The 17,825-nt window shown below is 40.3% G+C and overlaps 1 protein-coding gene and 1 pseudogene across 1 annotated transcript; both read right to left on the bottom strand.

The window, feature by feature from the left end:
- Positions 1–10,244: 10,244 nt before the first annotated feature.
- On the bottom strand, positions 10,245–10,498 carry LOC142437558 (CDC42 small effector protein 2 pseudogene; annotated as a pseudogene).
- Positions 10,499–14,234: 3,736 nt separating this feature from the next.
- On the bottom strand, positions 14,235–15,179 carry LOC142437557 (olfactory receptor 2B6-like). Its single transcript, XM_075540669.1, has one exon. The coding sequence runs from the start codon at positions 15,177–15,179 to the stop codon at positions 14,235–14,237; it is 945 nt and encodes a 314-aa protein (XP_075396784.1).
- Between the last annotated feature and the right edge of the window lie 2,646 nt (positions 15,180–17,825).

Here is a 17,825-nt window from a genome sequence, read left to right as displayed (position 1 = left end):
TAGCTTGTGATCTTCCTGCATTCCATGTCATTGCATGTGTTTTGTGAGTCTAAGGAGGATTTTAGAGATTGGTATCAGACATATTGACTAATATCAGACTTCTGGGCTTGGACTGGACTACTTGTGGATGCTTTCTTAATGTACAATTACCCTTTATATAAGATTCTCTCATTCACATATGAGTCTTCCTGAATTTGTTTCTCTAGTCTACCCAGACTAACAAAGTTTCAATCCATATTGAAGGCTGCAATCCTTGATCTTCATCAGTAAATGCTTCAAATCTTCTTTAATTTCAGCAAGCACAGTTACATCATCTGCATATCACAGGTTGTTAATAAGACTTCTTCCAATCCTGATGCCACATTCTTCTTCGTATTATCCTGCTTCTCTGATTATTTTCTCCGTATGTAATTGAACAAATATGGTGAGTGGATAAAACCATGATGCATACCTTTCTTGGTTTTAAACCATGTAAAATCCCTTTGTGCTATTCTCACGAATTCCTCTTGACCCATGTACAAATTCCACATGAATACTGTGAAGTATTCTGGAATTTCCACTCTTTTCAGGGCTACCTATAGTTTGTTATGATACATGTAGTCTAATACTTTTGCATACTTAGAGAAACACAAGGAAATATCTTTCTTGTAATCTCTGCTTTCAGTCAAGATCCTTCTGACATAAGCAATGATATCCCTTGTTTCATATCCACTTCGGAATCTGGCTTGAGCCCTTGGCAGTTCCCTGCTAATATATTGCTGCAGCTGTTGTTGAATGATCTTTACAAAAGTTTTACTTACATGTGATATCAATGATATTGCTCTCTATCTGGGCTTCTGGTGGGTCACCTTTCTTTGGAACGTGTAAAAATATGCATATCTTCTATTCAGTTGGCCATTTAACTGTCTTCCAACTTTCCTGGCATTGATGAGTTGTTGGTGCTTCCACTGCCTCCTCAGCTTGTTGGGACATTTAAATTGGTAATCCATCAATTCCTGGAGACTTGCTTTTGACTGATGCCTTTAGTGAAGCCTGAAAGTCTTCCTTTAGCACCACTGGTTCTTGTCATATGCTACCTTCTGAAGTTGCAGAATGTCTATTAATTCATTTTGTTATGGTGACGCTAGATATCTTTCCATCTTCTCTTGATGCTCCCTGAGTCATTCAATATTTTTTCCATAGAATCTTTCAAGATTACAACTTGAGGCTTGAATTTTTCTCTCTCAGCTCTTTCAGTTTAAGATTGGCTGAGCATGCTTTTCCCTTTTGATATTTTAATTCTGTCTTTCTACATTTTATTACAATATTTAGCTTTGTCTTCTTTAACTCACCTTTGAATTTTTCTGTTCATTTCTTTGACATCATCATTTCTTCCACTTGTCTTAACTATTCTACAATTAAGAGCAAGTTTCAAAGTCTTTTCTGACATCCACTTTGATGTTTTCTTTCTTTCAGGTCTTTTCAATGACCTTTGTCTGTCTTCATGAATGGTGATCTTGTCTTCTGTCATGACTGTTCAAGGCAGCAAAGATGTTCTCACAATTCAGGTGCGAGAGACTCAAGGCCATATTTGGGCTCTGTGGACTTATTTTAGTTTTCTTCACATTTATCTTGAGCTAGCCTCTTTTTTTATCTGCTGATAGTAAGCCTCCATGGTCTCACCCCACAGATGTAGTCAGTTTGAATTTTGTCTTTTCCATTTCTAAAAATCCTTGTATATAGTTGTTGTTGGTATTATTTTTAGAAAGATATTTGCTATGAACAAATCATTGGACTTGCACAATTCTATCATGGGATTCTATCATGGGATCACCAAGACAATATTTTCCAAGTACTGTTTATTCCTCTTTGTTTCCAACTTTTGCTGTCCAATCTCCAATAATTATCATTGCATCTTGATCAGATATTTGATCAATTGCAGATTGAAGAGGTTGGTGAATTTCTTCAATTTCTTCAGCACTGGCTTATGTGGTTGGTGCATACATTTGAATAAGCATGGATGAGAATTCCTAGAAAGCAGATAGATATAGACCTATTACAAATAGCATTGTATGTCAAGATAGATCTTGTAATGTCCTTTTTGGCAATGAATGCCACCCCATTCTTCTTGATTGTGTCAATCCTGGCATAATACATGATAAGTAGTCATAGATGTGGCCAAGGGGTGTATGTGGGATATTCAGATAGTGTGTTCCCCCTTTTTAAAGGTTTTTTTAATCACAGTAAATATGCATACATTTTCAAAAAATCAAATTTTGAGAAAATGTTGATTATTTGAGATAGGGCATTTTTGCTCCCCCCACCCCAATATCCCATATAAGAACATAGCAGCCCAAAGCCTTGGATAATGTATACAATAGAACCAGATGATGAAGCAACCTCATGGATACCAATTTAAGAGTGGGTTGGGATAATTGACCTGGCATTAAATACGTGTGCTTTGGTAATTGTGCTGGAACTGTGATGTGTGGCCCGAGAACAGGAAGGATCCTGGATAAGCTAGCATTTACTCATGGAATATGTGGTAGGCTAGTCACAAAGAGTGAGTCGAATTCACCCATGACTGTTGAGTACAAAGTAGTACATGTTAGGAGACAAATGACCAACCTCTGATGGAAACATTAACATGTGTTTTACATATATCTAAATGCTTCAAATCTTGTTCTATCTTAAGTCTAAAATGGTTTTGAAAACAAACACAACAAAACAAAGTAGTAATAGATGGACAAGAACATTAAAACCAAACACAACTCGCTCCCCTGCACTCAATTCCAACTCATAGTCATTCAAAAGTACAGAGTAGGACCAGCAGCCCTCTAGAACAGAATAGAACCGGCTCTGTAGATTCACAAGGCTGTAAATCATATTGAACAAATGTGAACACAGCACCCACTATGCCACCAGCACTCCTGCAAAACCTCTGTTGGCTTATGGTACAGAACTGTGCTATCCAGTATGGTTACCCCTAGCTACATGCAGCCTTTGAGTCCTTGAAATATGGCTGGTTCAAATGGCAACGTGCTGTAAGTGTAAGCTACCAATGAGATTTTGAAGCCTCAATATAGAAAAGGAAAATAAAGCATCTCATGTGTTAAATGCTGCTTAGATGTTGAAAATGGGAATATCTTTAACATGTTAGATTACATAAAATATAATATTTAGTTTGCTCATTTCTTTTAACCTTTTTTAAAAATGTAGCTAGTAGAAGATGTCACTCTCTGTATGTGTCTTAAACTACATTCCTTTTGTGAAATATTGATTAATTATTGTTGATTTTGTTAGTGATTTCTAATTTAATTCCACTGAGATCTGTGAGTATACTCTGTGTTCTTTCTTTACTTCTGAATATATTGAAATTTACATGAGAGACATTCATGTTTAGACTGACGGTGAGCATTTCTAATATTAACATGTATTAAGACAGCCTGGATCTGTGCTTTCATGATGACACAGCTAAAGGGGCACCCAGGGCTAAGGAAGGAAGGAAAGAGTCACATGAGAAAGTGTCAGCCCCGAGCTAGTAATTTTTTAATTTAAAAATTAATTGAGTGTTACAAATTGAATAGTGTTCCCCCTCGACTCCCGTCTCCCTACCTCAAGTTACATGGAAGTCTAAACCCCTGAGTCCCTTTGGAAGGAAGGTTTTCTTTTGTTATATTAATGCAGGCATGCTAACCAGGGTGGGTCCTAAACCTATTCCGTTTTGAGTGATGTCATAGGAAAAAAAGGAAACAGGCATGGAACCACACATAGAGAATAAGGATCTTTTTATGAACCAAAGAACCCCAGTGGCGTAGTGGTTATGACTTGGACTGCTAGTTGCAAGGCCAGTAGTTCAAAGTTACTGACCTCTCTGCGGGAGAAAGATGACGTTTACAATCCAGTACAATCGCAGAAACACACATGGGCAGTTCTATCCTTTCTATAAGGTTTCTATGAGTTGGAATCAACTTGATGGCATTGAATTTTTCTAGTTTCTTATAAGCCAAAGGGACTCCTGGGGCTACTAATAAGCAAAACCTCTCTCCTGGAGATGATGCCACAATTTGACATCTAACTTTCAAAACTGTGAGACAATAGACTCCTGTTATTTAAAGTAAGTTGTTTATATTATTTTCATTGCAGCAGCATTAAAACACTAAGGGAATCAAGGAGGACCAGAGAAGACACCACCACTGAGGTAACTCCCTAATTTCATTGAGTCTAATGGGATCTCTTGGTAGCAGAAGCTAAGTGACAGCACAGAATCACTGGAGTTAAGACGGATGAAGTTACTGCCAAGGACAGCAGGGATGTGTGAGAACCCAGAGGGCCTATATCTGCCAGTGGCCAGTTTATTATGATGTCATTAAACAAACAAACAAACAAAAGAATTCACTGCCATTGAATCAATACTGACGCTACAGGACAAGGTAGACCTTCTTCCTGTGGGTTTCTGAGACTGTAATTCTTTATGGGAACACAAATTCCCATCTGTCTTCCCCGAGAGCACTTGGTGGTTTCCAATGGCTGACCTTATAGTCAGTTGCCCAACAAGTAACCACTATACCACTAGAGCTACATAAAATCCCAGGGAATGAAAAAGATTCTTGCTAGAATATTGGTTAATTTAAATAACAGAAAAAACACTAGGGTGTCCTTGAGTATTATTGAGAACTTGAATCTGTCATTAAAAAATGTACTCTCTTCCCCAGATCTAGTGTTCCATGTGGCAGATGGTTTGTACCTGAACCTACTGTCCCTGCACAGTGTGCTCAAGGCTTTGCTATATGATCTCTCCTATTCAAAGCTGGAGCTGCCCATCTTGTAGATTCTCTCAGATATCCAGTCAGCATTCATTTAGAGTATGCCTCAAGGAACCGAGCTCAACACAAGGAAGAATACACACGAGACAGGTATAAATTGCTGATGATCTATAGTCTATCACACAAATGTTAACACAGTAACCAGCAATATAGTAAGAAAAAGGGAAAAAAACACTATCCTAGAACAACAGCATAGAACAACAAGCATGAGAGATGCTGAATGCTCTGTTTGCTATGGGTTATTTCTCATTCTCAGTGGGAGTTTCTCAGGGGAGCCTGCCCCTAACACATCATCACCGGTCTGGTAGGCACAATTGTACAACAATAATAAATAAAGATTATAGTAAAGTCATAGAGAGCATGAAAGAGAGAAGAGAGATTGCAGTAATGGAGTCAGACACATTTCATGGTAGCAATCTCACCTTAGCCTCCTTTGGTGATCCATGTGGAGATAATTCTCACTGCTGTGTTGGCCTTGGTTCTTTTCTTTATCCCCATGCAGAGGCTTCAACACTGTTTAATCTGCACCCACAGGTCCCAGGTCTCCAGTGGGTATGCTCTGTCCCTCCCTGTGGGCTTTTCTCAAGTTAATGGATACCTTATCCCAGATCTCCAGCTCAATGGTTCCTGACTCCAGAAAACAAGGATTAAATTTCTTTACCACTTGAAGAAAATCTTTAATTCTCTTATTCGTTACCACTACATTGTGTTTCTTCAAGAGGTGGCAAAGCGTGATACTGTACTCTGTATCCTTGCTCTTTGCCTGACCCATATCTCACTCAGACTAAAACACACCACACACACACAAAAAAACTCAAAAGCATTTTACCGATTCACCCTCTCTGTCCAATGAGGCTGTACAATTGTTACATGGGATATAACTAAAAAGAGTTCTTTTCCTACAAGTCCACATGTGATGGGCACCATATGTCAGGGTACCAGCCCTAACACACCATCACGGGTCCGGTAGGTGCAATTATACAGCGATAATAAGTAAAGATTATAGTAAAGTCATAGAGAGCATGAGAGAAAGAAGAGAGATTGAAATAATGGAGTCAGACACATTTCATGGGAACAATACTCACCTCAGCCTCACTTGGAGGTCCACGTGGAGAGAGAGAGATTTATTGATAACCAAGGCTTATGTATTTTCTGGGGACGTGCAAACCCCCTAAGTACAGGTAAAGACATAGGTCACAGGAAAGGGTCGTGGTTTGGTAATACAGTGTGTTAGTACGGATGCTCTAGAGAAACAAATTACAGAAACCCATGAGTATCAGAGAGAGTTTTATATGAAGGGTAAGTGCACATCCAGAAAACTTCCCAACCCAGTGCTGCCCAAGCCCACAAGTCCAACATGAACCCATATGGCTGACACTAATCCACAAATTCCTCCTCCAGCTCACAAAACACATACAATGATGTCAACTGCAGGGAGAAAGTTGAATTAGTGAATGTGTAAGCATCTCAGCACTTGCAGGGGTCTCCACATGGCTGCTCCAGCACGCAGGGCTGCTTCAGTGTAACTCCATGTGGCTTCTCCTTGGGGATGTCTTCCAGGAAGTGAGCCTTGCCTGCTGAAGCAGAGAACTGGATGTGGTTTCTTGAGCAGGGAGAATGGACATGAACCAAACAGACACACATATACACACACAGGCAATACAGAGGCAATACAGGACTGCAGCACAATGTAGACACAAAGACGGTACAAACTGCAGCCCTGATGGATGACAGTGCCTATTTTTTGTACTAAATGCTGGCAGTGTTCCCAGACAAGTTTGCTATGCCCGCACTTGACTTTCTCATAGCCTTGAGAGTGAAATCCATGTCTCAGTCCATACCACTTTTGTTTACATTCTATCAAGGAACACTGTTTGCAGCTGCTCCCCCAAATCCCTTACCATTTGCAGTAAGGAAGCAGTTTATGAGAACCAGCTAGGATAGACATTTGCACACTGTCCTAGACAGTTAGATGACACGAGACACAGCCCTCCTTTCATGGCTCCTTAAGAACTGGCTAATATAGCTGCACCCTGGTCTGACCTTCACAATGCAAGAGACCCAAGATCTGGAAAAGCAAGGCTCACTGAGCTTTTTGTCGCTCTGCCCTTCAATTAACCCCACATGTGTTTATCGGCCAGGTGGGCACAATAAACTTTAACTAATTCATACAGTAATGGGAGAAGGATGACCTAGGGGGTCATACACTATTGGAAGAGGAGGGAATAAGGGTATACATGTGACAATATGAGCGGACCCTAGATTCATGATGACAGCCTAACTTTGGTTGTCCCTGAGCAGATTGGACCTGTTCTGTGGATCTCCATAGAAACCATTATCAGTAGGATGTGAACACCACTTATAGGGACAAGCCAATGGCCACAAGTCTGAACCAAAGTTAACGTCTCTTGCTTAGAGGATCCACAGCTTTTCATTTGTGAACTTTGGTTCCCAGGCTGTCATCCATGGGGAAACTGTGGCTTGTTAGGGTCCAACAGCAATCCACAAAGTCCTCCTCCATCTCACAAAGCACACACTAGATGCCAACTGCAGGAGGACAGTCGAATCAGTGAACATGTAAGCAACTCAACACTGGCAGGGGTCTCCACACAGATGCTCCAGCACCCAGGGCTGCATCGGAATAGGTTCATACAGCTTCACCTCAGGGATATCTTGCAGGAAGTGAGCCTTGCCAGCTGAAGCAGGGAATTGGCTAAGGCAGCTGCACCCTGATCTGACAATCACAAAGCAAGAGACGCAAGAAATCAAAAGGTGAGGCTCACCGAGCCATTTATTTCTCTGCCCTACCATTATCCCTACATGTGTTTATCGGCCAGATTGACACAATAAACTTTAACTAACTCAAAGGCAGATCAAAAGGAAAGAAACTCAACAAGGAGGCTACAGATCTAAACAGTATAATTGAACGACTTGACCTCATAGATATTTTCAGAGTTTTCCACCCAAATATGACAAAATTCACATTCTTTTCAAGACCTCATGACACATACTCGAGGATAGACCACATGCTTGGACACAAGTTGAACCTGAGTAAATTCTAGCACATAGGATTATACAGACATCTCACAAAAGCCTTATTACTAAAATGTACAATACTTTGCAAGCTTGCAATAAGAATAAAATGAACTGCCCACTAAGGTGGTGGGTAAAGGACCTGAATAACAGTTTCCCAGGGGCAGAAATCTGAATAGCCAATAAGCATAGGAGAAAATATTCCTGATCATTAGACATAAGATAAATGTAAATTAAAGCAATGATGAGATATCACCAAACACCCTCAAAAATAGCCCAATTCAGAAAATCATAAAGTAACAGTTATTGGAGGGGCTGTGGGGAGATAAGACTGCTTTTCCACTGCTGATGCACCTGTAGATATGTACAGCCTTTATGGAAATAGATTTAGTGATGTCTAAACTAGATGGAGATTTAACTACCATACCCCCTAGCAATCCCCCTACTGGGCATATACCCAGAAGAGGTGAGAAATAACCATGGCCAGTCCTCTGAGCTCCAAGGCTCATTGTGGCACCGTTTTGTGCCACACATTGTGGCACAGCATGGCAAGGTGTTAGAAACAACCCGAATTTCCACCAACAGATGAATGTATCAAAAAGACTGTGGTGCATACGTACAATGAAGTGTTACGTGTCTGTTCAATGCAGCGATGAAAGCATTGAAGCACATTTCCTCATGGGAAGAACTGGAGGAAATCATGCTAAGTGAAGTAAGTCAAGCACAAAAGGACAAGTACAACATGAGTTCACAGAGGTAAGCTTAAGAAATAAAGGGGGGGGGGTCATAGGGGAAAAGCTATATACATACATCCCTGAGGTGAGGTCCAGCAACTATGGCAGGGGCCAAGCCCAATCCAGGGATATACATGGCAGCCCACTAAATACAAGAGTGAAGAAACAGAAGGGGGAAAAAGCCATGAGTATTAGCGGAATAGGGCACTAATCCACCCAAGGGGAGAATATTGTGTTCATCTCCACAGGAGAGGGAGAGAGAGAGAGAGACCAGGCTTCAACCCAATATGCTAAGACATGAATGTGACATACTGGCATGTACCAGGGAACCAATAGAGAGATCTGGGGGGCCAGGCCCAATCCCAACGATGTGGACACCACCACAACCCCTCCCCCACACTCATAAGAATGAACTTTAGAGGGCAGCACTGAGACTACAGCTTGAGGAGAGGGCATGTAGGACTAGAGCACACATGGGAGAAATACAAAGGGACAGAGAGGGAGGAGAGGATATCCTGGCCCACCAACCCCAGTGACAATGTTCCTGTAAGGAGCAGACAACACATAGGAAGAACCACTGGGCTGGCCCCACCATGGGACATAGCATCCCTCATTGAAACATGACACCGCGGGGACAGCAGTGGAGACACTGCGCAGAAATAGTGCACAGTTGTCTGGCTCCATCACCCTGGGGTGAGGCACAGAAGTCATGCAGAATCCTTTGAAAATGATGATGGTAGGATATGAGCAAATGTTCCTGACACACTGGAGGAATTTATGGATTGTGATAAGAGATGTAAGAGCCGCAAATAAAAGTATTTAAAAAAACCCAACTTAATAAATGTTTAAGATTGTTATATTCTCTTTTGCACATTCTCGTTTATTATCATGAAAGAACTCCTTAATCACGGGTAATCTCTGGGTCCAAAGTCTACACTCTCCATAATTTATACAGTCGCTTCAGTTTTCTTTTAATTTGTTTTAAGACAGTATATCCTTTTAAATCTTTGTGTGTTTGACTTCCTATATATTTTTTTGACTGTAAGCATTTCTTTTATTGCAATTCTAATCAAAGCGACCAAAAAGGCTTCCTTCTAAATAACGCTACAAGTCATCTTTTCCTGGGAAGCCCACGGGGCCCTCTGTCCCAGCTACACGTTCTCCCCAATAGCAGCAGGGTCGTCAGCCCCCGGCAGCAAAAAGACTGGCCTCTGGCGCTCGGTGGGCTCCCCACAAAGCAACTCCATGAAGCACGCGAGATCCACTCCGCTGAAGTCGCGAAGGAACTGTGCTTGTGGGTCTCATACTTGCCAAAATATACAGCATGTGACAGATTATAGGTTCTTGCTTACCAAGACAAATCTTGAGGTGGAGGGCAGCAAGTGGGGAGAGAAATGGTTAAGGCGGGGAGGAAGGAAACCAACAAAAAAGGAGGAGGTTTCAACATGGTGGGAGCAGTCACGAAAAAGATCATGCTAAGGTCAGATCCAGAGTGATTGGAAAAGTAAGCCACGATCCAAAGAACTCTGTCCACGAGTCCCGAGGCATGCATGCCAGCTGACGGGGACGCAGTAGTCATCCGGCCACAGCTTCTTCACAGGACAGTCACGCATCACTGGAGCAACCACAAGAGGGTGAACGGGACCATCACACATCTGTTAGGAGCCCTGGGCTATCCCACCTTCGTGTCCACCAGCTGCATCTGCACATTGGCGGCCAATTACGCCCCAAGCTGCCCTTGGACTGCATCTGGTTCTGAATGGAGCTGACAGAGTTCATCCCACTGAACAGGTCTCCTGAGCCGACGTGGGCTGTGTGCACAAAGTTGGTTGGCTCACTGATCATACTTCGGTTAATCCTCTGTCGCCTTTTAGGCTGGGGCTGCTCGGCAATACAGCAGTTGAAACACAGCCATAATTCACACATGGTCACAATCCCGGGGATAAATAAGCACCAGGGAAGGCTCGGTACCTCAGCACAGGAAGCTCTGAAAAATATGCTCCGCAGTAGGATGAGTGTCCAACGATGTCAGAATAATTTGAGCACTTCACTTGAGTTTTTGTTCTTGCGATTCAGGTATCTTAAGCAGTCAGTTTCATAAAGAAGAGAGTTTCTCCTTTCTTGGTTGCTGGTCGCAGGGAAGCTTGTCTCGGTACTATCAGGAAGGCACAGAAATTGCTGTCTTAACCCAAAGCCTGTAAGTGGTAGTTTTCAGTGGAAGCTGTTCCTTGAAGGTTTCTCTTTGCTTAAGTTCCAGGTCTCACTCAGGAATCTATACACTCACAACTGGCCCTGTTGCCTCCTTTGTCTCAGCAGCCTGCTCCAGCTGCAGCTGCTCTGGCCCCGCCCTCAGTGCCCAAGCTCCTGCTCTGGAGGCAGGAGAGGAGGCGCCCTGACTTCCTATATATTTAAGGAGCCCTGGTAATGCAGTGGTTCTGAGTTGGGCAGCTAACTACAAGGTCATCAGTTCAAAACCACCAGATGCTCTGCAAGGGAAAGCTGAGGCTTTCAACATGCATGAAGTTACAGCCTCGGAAGCCAATAGAGACAGGCAATTCTATCCTGTCCTATAGGATTATTATTCGTTGGAATCAACTCAATGTTAGTGAATATATATGTATATGTCAATATGTACCTTGTAGGCAGTGTATAGTGGAGTTTTGTTTTGTATTCAATTTATTAGATCCCAGATTGAATATTTGCAATGTTCAGTATTCATAAATTTTGGCAGTGTTGAATTCAGATAGATGGTCAATGCTACCAGTCACAAAGCACTCTAATTCAAACCCCAGCACTCATACTGTCATTTCACTTATAATATAATATTAAGTAATTTATAATGAAAAAAGACCGAAGCATTTTCAGAACGTTGTTCATGTTTATCAATAGCTTCCTAGAGGAACGTAATTTATTATTTTGAAATAGTGGCAACAGTGAACTGAGAGGAGGAAATGTGATTACATGCATCTTTTACTGGAAATTATCTTTCTCTTAAAAATCATTTTACTCTGGATAGGGCAAGATATGACAAAATAACGATGTATAAATTACCAAGGGCACATGAGGGAGGTGGGAGAGGGGTGGGAGTGGAAAAAAAAAAGAGGACCTGATGCAAAGGGCTTAAGTGGAGAGCAAATGCTTTGACAATGATTGGGGCAGGGAATGTATGGATGTGCTTTATACAATTGATGTTTGTATACGTATGGATTGTGATAAGAGTTGTATGCGTCCCTAATAAAATGTAAAAAAAGAAAAGAGGAGAAAAAATGATTAGGGCAAAGAATGTACAGATGTGCTTTATACAATTGATGTATGTATATGTAGGGACTGTGATAAGAGTTGTATGAGCCCCTAATAAATTGTTTTAAAAAATAATTTTATTGGGGGCTCAGACAACTCTTATCACAATGCATACATACATCCAATGCACTTATAGGTGGGCAGCACCTTTATCAAGAAGGTTTGAGGAAATCTGTGGGAACGGATATGCTATAATTGAGAACTCAGGATGATTGCCTAACTTATGATTGCATGAATCCCCACATAGAAAATAGTGTGGAACTATATGGAAGATAAAATGAACATTTTATTATTTATTAATTGTCTTCTGGGATGAAGAATAACATATCAAATTCAATTCCCTATGGGAGAAATAAAGCACTTCAAAGACTGTGTTCAAAATTCCATCTTCTTTTTCTCTCGCACACACATACATGTTTTTGTTGTTTATATTTTATTCTTAAGTGATTTGGCCAGAAATTTGACATTTCAATAATGCTTTTGAGGCAATGATTTAACCCCCTCCACTATACATTGTACTTTCCTGTTTCAGTAACTTTTGCTCTGATTTGCATCACTTCCTTTCTTCTACTTAGTTTGAAAATGTTCCATCCTAAATACTGATAGTTATTTAGGTATTTAGCTTACCTAATTCTTTAGAATACTTTTCTTTCCTAACCTAAATATGTAAGGCTATACATTATTACAAAAGTATCACTTTATTGGCTTTTCAAACTTTTGATTTATAATATGTCAATTTCAAATGACTACTGATGTTCTCTCATTACCTGGAAATTTTTCATGACATAAGTATTAATCCTTTTCAAAGAATGTGAAACATTTGCATATGGATATTTGCTTGTTCCCACATAGAATCTTGGAAAGATGAAACTTTCCCCACTATAAGCAATGACATAAGTATCATAAACTTGGCAATAGGGTATGTGTAAGTCTGGTTCTGGAAACTCAATCCTGTTTCATTATTTTTATCATCATGGATTTATAATACATTTCTATATGTAATATCCAAATTAAGAGAAATTTGGAGTTCAGAAAAGTAGTAAAAGACAAGAAGTTATTTCTCCCTCTCCCAATATCAAAGCTTGTCCATCACTCTACTGATGAAACAGCATATGCCCCTTCAGAAAGCATGCGGTCTCCCTGTTATTCCAGAAAATAAAGATGAGTATTTTTCTGCACTGATAATATGTTTTGTCATTTTGTCTCGACATCTTTGGATCTGCATATTTTTCATTCAGGTGGTATAAAACATTTGAAAAAATCTCACTAACAAGTCAACCAAGCTTGTGAGTTAGATATGAAGTTCTTAAAACGCTTACACTGAAATATGAAGAGCTTAGCAAACCAAATGGTGAAGAAAGCATCATTGAAAAGCAAGTAAATGACTAGAATCTTAATTTTTTTCATTAGGACTTTTTCCACCTTAAGTATTTTCCACCACTGTTTATCATCCAAAGCACACCCCAGATTTTTCCTTGCCACAGAACAACTTCTACTTATATTGTCATCACCCTCTCTGTTGTTTAAAAAGAGCAACATAAGCCTGACCAGAGATTCTGGCAAAAAAATAATTTATTGTTAAAATCGACAATATTAAATAGTTCATGCATTTTTGTTTTCATACTTCTAGCTTAAGTATTACCAGAATTTTCTGTTGATTCCAGTTGACTTTATGGCTTTAATCAAAGCCAAAAAAAACAAAACTTTCTTGATATGTGCCTTGTTAATTCCCTCACATAGCACCCCAACAGGACAGATGAGAACGGGGCCACATGTGGCTTCCTAAACTGTAATCTTAATGAGAGAAGATCTTCTAGGTATTTCTTGATATGGAGCAACTGGTGTGTTGGAACTCTGACCTATTGGTGCGAAGCTGAGCGCTTTACCATTGCACAACCAGGATCTCTTTGAAAGAGTCTTAATATAGTCAGACATTGAACATTGGAAGATGACTAATGCTATCAATGCATATTGATTCCATTTATCTCAGAATATTAATGCCATGCTTTTCGAAAATGCTCAGTTTTCATTTGCTTGGGATTAACTTATATAAACCATTTAACCCAAACATACAACTCTCTAGATATGTTTCCTGATGTGTGACACTACTTTTTCCCTAAGGCTACATTAACAGGTAATGAGGGTTATCATAAAACTGACGCCAAGCTGGAAGGTTTCAGTTTGGTGAAACCGTTCTTGTCCTAAGTGGATACGCTATGTAGACACTGTTCATTTCTTGGTCTTGTTTGACTTGTGAATTTTATGCCAACTGATACCCTGCTTCTCATTACTGTCATAGCCGACATCTTGTTGGCAAGGTTAACACATCCATGCTTGCCACTTAGGTCTCCTTGTTCAGAGATCATCTTGTCTTGACCCAAAACTCCTTGGTCAGTGCCCGTCGAAGGGCCGCTTTCACATCCTTGTTCCTCAGCGTGTAGATAAACGGGTTCAGGGTAGGTGTGACGATTCCATAGAAGAGAGCCATAATCTTCCTTCTGTCACGAGAGTAACTAGAGGGAGGCTGGACATACATAGTGATGGCTGTGAAGTAGAAGAGCGAGACCACCAGCAAATGGGAAGCACATGTATTAAAGGCCTTCCAGCGACTTTCTGCAGAGCGGATTTTCATGACTGCTCTCCCTATGAAGAGGTAAGTGCCTGTGATCAGGGCGAGAGGCACCAGGAGAAGCAAAGCCCCTAGGACATTGAGCTCAGCCTCATTGACACGAGTGTCTGTACAGGCTAGTTTCAAAAGGGCAGGAACTTCGCAGAAGAAATGGTCCACCACTCTCCTCCCACATCTTGGAGTCACCACCGTGAGCGTAGACTGAACAAGGGAGTTAGCAAAACCACTCATCCAGGTCCCAGTGGCCATGTGGATACAGCGCCTCTGGTTCATGATGATTGGGTAGTGAAGAGGCTTGCAAATAGCCGCATAACGATCAAAGGCCATGATAGCTAGAAGGATGCACTCAGTGGAACCCAAGGCCAAGAAAATATAGAGTTGGGCGACGCAACCACCATAGTTAATGGTCTTTTCTGGTCCCCTGAGGTTGACTAGCATTTGTGGGACCGTGCTGGTGGTGTAGCAGAGATCCAGAAGGGAAAGATTGGAGACAAAAAAGTACATGGGACTGTCAAGCTGAGGATCCAGCCGGGAAACTAGGATAATGGAAATATTCCCACATAAGGCACAGATGTAAGTCACCAGAAAGATGACAAAGAGTGGTGTCTCAAGCCAGGGATGGTCAGAGAAGCCCAATAAAATGAAATCATCCAGGGAGCTCTGGTTGCTGACCCACATGTTGCCACTGTTAGATGAAATTTCAGCTGAGACCTCTAAAGACCCCCAGGTAGGGCTGGTTGTCACTTATAAAGGCAGAAGGCACTGAGAATTGTGAACCAGATACCGAAATGAAATTCTCATTTGTGTAGTAATCTGCATCTGTAGCATGATTATAATAAAAGGGCATCATTTTTATTTATTTATATATATACTTATGGTAAAATGTTCACTCAGCATGGTCAGTTAAATGTGGATATATTGTTGTGAAAACCAGCAAAGTCATTGGGAGATTTTGCTTAGTCCATGGGTGTCTTCCACTTGAGTACTTATTCCTTTGAGATTTTGATGTGTTCTCTTCTCAAGAGTTTCAATAGTACTACCATAATTTCAACATGTCATGAATGCTTAATGGTCACAAGTGAATGAAGACTTACATAGATTAGGAGAAAGCAGTGCTTCTTGAAACAAAGGCCAGCAGGCAATGATATGAAGACAGCTGGTACATCAGCAGCCGAGGACAGCGCCAAGCCATCTTGGCATCTTCATGTTCTTCACAGTGACCCCAACCAAAGCCTCATTGAACTGGAGCACTTCAGCAAAGCAGTACCATGGAAGGACGGGATGCCAGGGCTCCTTTGACCCCTTCCAAGCTGCAACGCTGTCATTTTCATGAGAATTGGAAAAGAGAACCACACACACACACACACACACACACACACACAAACAAGATAAAACCACATATATGTGTATGCAAAAACATACTCAGAACTTTGCTCGCGATGAAAATGTCATTTAAAAAATATCTTGGTAAACTTCGTGGGATTTCACCATGAGAGAAATGACCAGAAAGAGTTTGAAATATTTGGCTCCCGAAAATTTGGGACTACGTACCTTATAATTCCTTAGGATAATCAATACCACATATACACATAAAAACTTCCCCCCATTTTCCTTATTTATTCCTGTTAGTTACACTGTTTTCCACTGAGGTGCCTCTATCTTCCTCTTCCCCCATGCAATCACACACTGTGAGTCTGACATAATATCTGAAGTTTAACTCAATGACTGCTTTTTCCTTTAAATTCCTAGCTAAAAAATTGTCATCCTATGATAAATTTACCTTATATATTCCCTTATGCTTTTAAAGGCATTTTCTTCCTTATTATAAATAAAGTAATTCCATATGCTAGCTATGTGACTTTGGAGAAGTCATTTAATTTCTTTGGGGGAAATTTCCTCATCTTTAAGGTGAACATAATTATAACTAGTTTAGAGAAATAATGTGTAGAGTAAGTGATGTAATGTAAACTCCATATGAAGTTCAGGTCTTGCCACATGATAATAATTCCGTAACCAGCTATTATTCATGATGATTTAATTTTATTATGAGGTCCACACAATGTTACATTTTCCTTATTTGGGGGCATCTATGAGTATAAGAGAAAAGAGTAATACATAGAAAATAAATATTCACTGAGTGATAGTAAACATGATTTGCCTACTAAGAAATCAGTCGCTGGATCCTCTGATTATTTCTTTTTATGATTCTCCTAGTTGGTCCTTCCTTATAGTCTCTATACACAGAGATTCTTATGTAATGAGATTAGTGGACCTGGTGGGCTGGACCTATACTTTTAGTGTTAGAGTCATTTAATTCATTAGAGATTGTGGGAAGGAGAGTGCCAGTGAGAAGCAGTTCAAACCTTTAAATTCCTAAATCCAAAAAGTGTGTTCATTGACCACCAATACCCCAACTGTAATCTCTTCATTTTGTTTACAGAGCAACGATGTTCTTGGTACTCAGCATATAACCCTTTTCTTTGACGTATAATTACGTACCTGTCACTCAAGTTGTGAAACAGAACCAATTGTACTTTAATGTTTTCACTCACAGCTATCAATTAAATATACATATCCAAAACAAAGCAGATACAGAAAGAGTTGTTCAATATTTCATAGTCACTAACTATTACACTTTTCTCCCAACTTGTACTTGTGCTCACATTTTCAAAATACCCTAACATGTTTGAATTAAAAGTCCTTCCTTATTTCAAATTAATTATGCTCGTCCTAGGTCAAAAATGTCAGTGGCTCTCCACATTGTAATGGAGTTGATATCCTTGTTAAGCGCTAGCACATTTTATTTTTCTGACACATATCAATGCTGCATATAATGAAGCAAAGCATGGTACATCCAATGCCCTCTTCTGTCTGATCTGCTTGTTGGAACCACTGTGCCAATCTCTCCCTTTTAGAGGAGTCCTTCATTTTGCTCTACCAAACACCATGTCCTTGTCCAGGACTGGCCCCTTCTGATTCCATGTCCAAAGTACTTGAGATGAAAGGCTCATCATTGAGAAAGACTCTGGATGGACTTCTTCCAAGACAGATTTGTTTGCTATTTAGACAATCAATGATACATTCCACATTTTCAGCAAATACCATCATTCAAATGCAAGGAGTTTCTTTTTTAGTCTTTGTTGTTCATTGTCCCACTTTGTATGTATATGAGGCTTTTGAAAATAGCATGGCCTGCAGCAGTAACACCTTAAAACTCAAAGTGATACATTTACTTTAAACACTGTAAAGAGATCTTTGTGTCCGGTTGCTCAAAAATATGAAGTAAAAATTGCAAAGAAATAAACAATGAAATATATTTTCTCC

This window comes from Tenrec ecaudatus, chromosome 1 (assembly GCF_050624435.1).
Source record: "Tenrec ecaudatus isolate mTenEca1 chromosome 1, mTenEca1.hap1, whole genome shotgun sequence".
Classification (NCBI taxonomy): Eukaryota; Metazoa; Chordata; class Mammalia; order Afrosoricida; family Tenrecidae; genus Tenrec; species Tenrec ecaudatus.
This window is presented reverse-complemented; position numbering and strand designations above follow the sequence as displayed.